This window comes from Solenopsis invicta, chromosome 3 (assembly GCF_016802725.1).
Source record: "Solenopsis invicta isolate M01_SB chromosome 3, UNIL_Sinv_3.0, whole genome shotgun sequence".
Classification (NCBI taxonomy): Eukaryota; Metazoa; Arthropoda; class Insecta; order Hymenoptera; family Formicidae; genus Solenopsis; species Solenopsis invicta.
The window spans coordinates 11,836,141-11,842,873 of NC_052666.1; the positions used below are offsets into that span (position 1 = coordinate 11,836,141).

General features: G+C 34.0%; 1 protein-coding gene across 1 annotated transcript; it reads left to right on the plus strand.

The window, feature by feature from the left end:
- Nucleotides 1–333: 333 nt before the first annotated feature.
- Nucleotides 334–2,876, plus strand: LOC120357167. The gene is made up of 2 exons (XM_039446994.1): nt 334–2,383; nt 2,747–2,876. Exon 1 carries the CDS (start codon nt 697–699, stop codon nt 2,089–2,091), a length of 1,395 nt encoding a protein of 464 aa, XP_039302928.1. The 5' UTR covers nt 334–696; the 3' UTR covers nt 2,092–2,383; nt 2,747–2,876.
- The last annotated feature ends 3,857 nt before the right edge of the window (nt 2,877–6,733 follow it).

Consider the following 6,733-nt stretch of genomic DNA (forward strand, 5'->3'; position numbering starts at 1 on the left):
CTTAAACTTGTGAAACCACTCACGGCAACTTCTCTCACTTAAGGCAGCCTCACCATATGCTTCTACAAGCAATCGATGCGGCTTGGCTGCAGATTTCTTCAAATTAAAGAAGTAAATCAAAAGCTCCCGCAAATGACGCTTATTCGGCTCAAAACTCGAAATTTTTGCACGAAAAAAGATATATGATGCTGATACAAAATTGCTAATATTTTAAGGGGGCATATACGTTTGTCGGTTTCAAAAAATCAATTTTTTTTTTAATGCATTTTTCGACAGTTTAAACCTTCAAGAATATTGTCCTAAAACCGTTTTTTGAAATTCCAATAAGTAAAAAAATTACAACGCGTTTTGTCGGGCAGTGCACAGGCGTGCGCTTGTCCTTTCTGAAGCGGCGCGCCGGTAGAAGGATCGGACTATTAGATAACGATTTCTTTTGTCTTAGATGGTGCTGTAAGCATTTCTTTGTTACGCATGCATCAAAAACGCGTTCTCTGATGCGCGTTTGTCGGGCCTAAAATAGGCTATTCATGCGCTTGTGTGAATCGTTGTTATGGTAACGATAACTCGACTTCGCCTCGTGCAGCAAACTTCACGCTCGTCATGAATAACATCCATTACACAGTTGCCGTTTGCTCACTTATTTGACATCGGTTGCGTGTTACGGACGTGATTATTGTTTCTCTTGTTTTGAGCACGATGAATAGACGTAAAAGTTCTCGAAAGTCACAGCAAGAAAACATGTTTCGAAAAGATTTTACACGCAAGCGAAAAATGCCACCCAATAAGTGGCAAGCCGAGAGTGAAACCGCAACGACAAAAAGTTCAGCGAAGAAACTGCAGAGACTCAGCGACGTACTTGTGCCTGAAGACGACAATTTAAATTATAGAATTTTGGACTTCAATTCGGTGTTTGCTGAAATTTCGCAGCATGTAAAGTGCAAACAATGTGGTGGTAACGTTAAATTTCAAACGGAAAGTACGCGAGGGCTGGGCTTCAAGATCTTGGTGTGGTGTGAAGATTGTCAGCCAACTAGAATTCTTTCATGCCCAAAAATTGGTTCGGCATACGGAATTAATCGTCGATTTGCTTTTACGATGCGGTGTTTAGGCCATGGATCAACCGGTGAACGCAAATTTTGCGGTTTAATGGACTTGCCTCCTCCCGTTGCTCAGAATACGCACGACAAAATCCAAAAAAATATTTGCACAGCATCTAAGGCGATCGCTGAGGTATCTATGCGAAACGCAGTTGAAGAAGAGCAATTACGAATGAGCTTGGAAGAAGAAAAAGAAAATGTTACGGAATTAGCTGTTTCGGGGGATGGAACGTGGCAGAAGCGCGGGTTTTCTTCTTTATTCGGCGTTTGCAGTCTTATCGGCGTGCATTCGAAAAAAATCATCGACGTCAATGTGAAATCGTCCTACTGCAAACAATGCGAAGTGTGGGCAAAGAAGAAAGGCACCGAGGAATACGACGAGTGGAAGAAAGAACACGGAGACAACTGCCACCTCAATCATCAAGGTTCAGCGGGAAAAATGGAAGTAGACGCCGTCGTAGAAATGTTCAAAAAATCGGAGGAACAGTACAACGTGAGATATATCAACTATATTGGTGACGGCGATTCGAAAACATATAAAGGTATTGTTGAATCCAAGCCATACGGGGAAAACGTGCAAATAAGAAAAAAAGAATGCATTGGTCATGTTCAGAAGCGAATGGGCACGCGACTTCGGCAAACCAAAAAAAATCACAAAGGCATTGGAGGTAAAAATAAGCTAACAGCAAAGATGATCGACAAACTCGCTCTCTACTATGGTCTTGCGATTCGAAGAAATTTTGATTCAGTAAAAAAAATGCGAGATGCGATATGGGCTACCTTTTATCATTATAGCTCGTCTACGAAAAATCCGCAACATCAACTTTGTCCCGAAGGCTCCGATTCGTGGTGCGAGTGGCAAAAATCAAAGGCTAACAATACTTTGCACGAATACAAGCAAAGTTATAAAACTTTACCCGATGACGTTTTAAATGCAATCCGTTCTATATATGAAGATTTGTCCAACAATAATTTGTTAGAGCACCAAAGATAATAAACAGCAGCGCTGAAGTCGTTCAAATAGCGACCTATATTGCTGTTTGTTTATTCAACGAAGGTACAACATCATTATTACAAATAATGAAGACAATGGGAATGAGGATTGGACGGAACGTGGTTCAATTCGCAGTACAGAGCGACTCCCAGCGATGTAACCAAGCGAACGTCCGGGCACAGCACGCGACGCGGGAAGCCCGTATAAGTCGCCGCCTCGCTAAAAATGATCAAATGGAGGCAAATCTTGAGCAGGAAGGTTCCTTGTATGGCCCAGGAATTGACGATGACGTGTAAGTTGAATAAATTCAGTTTTACAATGAAGTAAAGTTGTTCGAAAACTTTAAACGCGTTTTTCTTAAAACCATGTTTTCAAAGTCGGTTACAATGATAATTTGAAAACGGATCAACCGATTTGCTTTCTTTTTTTTTTATTTAAAGCTTATAAAATTCGCTTGTCGTTGTCGTATCTGATTTTTAAAATTCACATTTTTTCTATTTCCTTTTAAACAAACAAATAAAATTTTTTGTCGAAAATCGGCACTCTAACTTTAAAGATCGGCCATTTTGTTAAAAATTCAAATTTTAAAAATCGGATCGTCAACGACAAGAAAATTTACTCTCTTTTAAGATGCCGTTTTATTTTTGTGTTTCAGATAAACGGGCAAGGAGAAATCGTTGTAACCGCGGAATCATGTATGACGTGCACGGCTGACTACACGACAGTGAAGTGGGAGGATTTTCCAACAAAATTACTCTAATAAAATTTTTATGAGAATTACAAAAGATATACTTTATTATGCAAAAAGTACCATTATTATAATTTCTCTCTTGGTTCCAAAAAAAATTCATGAAAAATGCCTTTTTTTTGAGGCTCCAAACGTATATGCCCCCTTAAGGTTATGTTTTTGCCAGATGTCCAACCTTACGATATAACGTTTTACAACCGACAATTTCAACCATAACATACTAGTGGCGCCATTTTTTTGTGAAACGGCGGAAACTTATTTATACTCCTAATATATTTTTTAGATAGATAGAAATAGATTATTTTTAACGCCATGATGAGGTAAAAATGATCATTTTTGAAACTTTTCTAAAAAATCTGACGTGATAAAGCAATTTGCTTCAGCACGCAAAAATACAATGGGAAATGTTAACTTTTATTCAAACAACAGAAAAAAAAGTCTAAATACGGCGTCCTGTGTTATGAGAATCCATCACTTTCAACCCTTTATATCTCCGGAACCGCGCTTATGCTCATCTTCAAATTATTCTGAGATTAATATTTCATTATATAGTACTGTTTGGCATAAAAAAGTTTGAAATTCGAGATTCAAAAAATGGGCGAAAAAACAGGTTTTTTTACTGACCTTCTTTACTATAAATTTTAATAATTATTTGGATATTTGCAAGAAAATATTTACTTGCCATACCTAAATTACTAAATAAATATATATTTACATTTAGTAAATATTTTCTTGTAAATGTACAAAAAATATTTCTTAAAATTTAGTAACTTTTTTTCAATAAATCCTTTTTTAAAGTGTAAAATTGCACTAGTAGATTGCACTACTAAATGAGAAGGGACTAGGAATATCATCTGCAGCGTAGAGCTGAAAATTATTCTTTCTTTTTACAAATTTTCAAATATATTTTTGTCAACATGAGATTTAAATACTGTTCATTGATTTTCATCGTCAAAGCATTTTTTCGTATTGTCTTGAATGCCGATTTTAAGACACAAATTGAATTTACAGCAAAAGACGACAAACTGTTCCGTTTTTTTTTTGTTTTGTTTTAGTGTTGATTAAAATAGAAAATATTCTTTTTGGATCCGCATTAGAATGCGGAAGAGATCTAATTGCATTGAAGAGGAATTTTAAATTGGGAAATTTTGTATTATTATTTGCATCTCCATACTGCAAAATTTTGATCCACATTTCGTCAAAATTTTGTTTTGTCCGGTTTAATTTTTTTCGTTTCTGATAGATTGGAATGTAATAATAACAATTCCTTTCTTAAGTCATTTTTATCAAAACCGCTGATAGTGTCGGCTATAAAAAAATGTCACGTTCAACAACGTGTCAATGGGAATATCGAATATTGAACATGGTTGAAGGACCAATAGTTTTGATGAAAATGTATCCTCAACTATTGAAACTATTAAAAAAGTTCAATACATATTTCAGAAACAGCAAATATGCTTTTGTTTCTACACCATTAAAATAAGTATATATTCTGCACATTTTACTCTCTCAATCATAACCATTAAAGTTAAAAAATGTTTAATAGCGTCCCAAGGTTGAATAATTCTTTCTACGCATGCGTAGTGAGAGAGCCATCGTGTCAGATAATTTTAAGAGTTTGAATTCTCTCCTTGAAAACATTCTGACAAATCCCAATAAATAGATGATTGCTTGGAACTGCTATTAACGTAATTTACAATTTTTTTTACAAATTTGTCGCAAACTTCAGGTAATTTTTTACATGCAGTATGTGCAACTAATGCGGATGCGTGACACGAACACGTAAATGTCAATATATTTGTGCACACTGTTTCCAATTTTTTCTTAAATGACACACATTTTGCAGTTATAACGGATGCATTGTCACATGACAAAGCATGAATGTTTTCGAAAAGTATTTGGAAATTATTCATTTCCTTTTCAAATGCAATAAATATTTTTTCCGCGCTGCAATCTGATGCATCAAGATCAATTAGTTTTACTTATATGATTGAATTTGTAATTTATCGAGGTCTACATATATAACATGAAACGTCATCCATTTTTCATTCGTAATGTCTAACGATTCATCAATATAAATACAAAATTTATTTTTTTTTATGTTTTGTACCACACGATTTGTTTCAACTAGCCACAAACATTGGTAATTATTTTTGAACATTTTGTGCGGTCTATCTTCATGTCTTTTAAAACTTTGGGATCTTTTCCTACGTCTTGGAAAAATTGAAGTATTATTTGTGCAGTATCAAATGGAATATTTTTGTCATCAATTAATGCAACGTATCGAAGCTCCGCTGATTTTTTTCTATCTTTAAAAGACACAAATGGTTCGTCAAATTGCACATTTGATTCTATATTTGATTCCTTATCTTGTATATCATATATTTCGCATTTATCTTTATGTTGTTTGAAATCTGCGTGATGACAAATTTACGATAAACCATCTGCAAAAGTTTTATCGCAAATTGTATATAAAAGTGAATTTAAATCATGTTTGGATTCACATAGCCATGGCTTAAATTCTTCTATTTCTAACCATTGTCCTAAAAATACTCGTTGATGTTATGATTTTGGTTTCAAAATCATATCATCATTATCAACAAAAGTACTTTTTTCAATGTTTCTTTTATGACACGCAGATTCCGTATATTTTTATTGTATTTGATAATGGGCCGGACAAAAAATTTTTATTGCACACGATACAGTGAAACAGGCTATCATCTAAGGACACTTTTTGTATCCAAGATTTAGATATATCATTGCTAAACCAAGCTTTTACGAAGCTTTGTTTTACTTTTTTCTTATTATTTGTTTCCATATCTAACAAATGGAAATACAATTAAAAGTTTGATAGATGTAAAATTTAACAAACAGAAGTGACAGAATAAAGTGACGAAATAGCAAAGTATTAAAAAAATACCTGAATGCTTATCCTTATTATAATTAGAAGAAAAGAGTTGATGGTCACGGAACTGCGGAGAATTCCTTATTTATTAAGAGCACAAATAAAGATAAACACTCACTCGCAACTCACAAGACCATAAGATATTAAGTTAATGCTTAGTACCAAAATTATTTTGTAATCAACATCACGTATGTAATGAGAATCACTAACTGAGATATGATTACAAAAGATAAAACAAAGAACGTAATCTATTAGCATGTTTATGCTAATTTGTGTTGCGGAAACAAATGACATATCAATCTGCGATTCCGCATTTATTTAATGGGTAAAAGAGGCATTTGAGAAGAAGGTCTCGCAAAATGTCCAGTAAGTATTTTACTTTCATACATGTATGTCATATTTATAACAGTTAAATACACGATTTTGTAACTGTTTAAGAGCCGTATTTCGATTGAATGGTAATGAAATAATACGTTGAGCTTGGTAATAGTTAGCTTTCAGTTTATGCTAGCCTAACCTTTTGTTGAATGTAAAAAAATTGTATCTCATGTCTAATGGGGTCTAAAATATTTTTTTATGCATGACACTTTTCCGAATCTATAGTCGTTTCTTAGATTTCAAGATCAATGTGTCTTTGTTTTGTGTACTAGGTTTGTACGCAAGACAAAGACAAACTTGAGATCTCAGAAACATCTATAAATTTGAACTATTTTGTCTCATGACATGTAACATGTTCATGACAGTTTTTATTGTCTTTTTTGCAAGATACAGCTGAAATGGCGACGCTTCAAAAATCGGCTCGAAATGAGCAACTAACTTCGAGCACTGTCGCAGAGCAAAATATTCTATTAGAATTGCGATAAATAATCAGCAGCACATTTTCTCTGAATATCGTGTCGTATTTAAAAGTATAAAAAAAGTAACAGTTTATACTTATTTTTAAAATTACACATAATGGGACTCAAATATGATTAATTCTTACTGTTGTT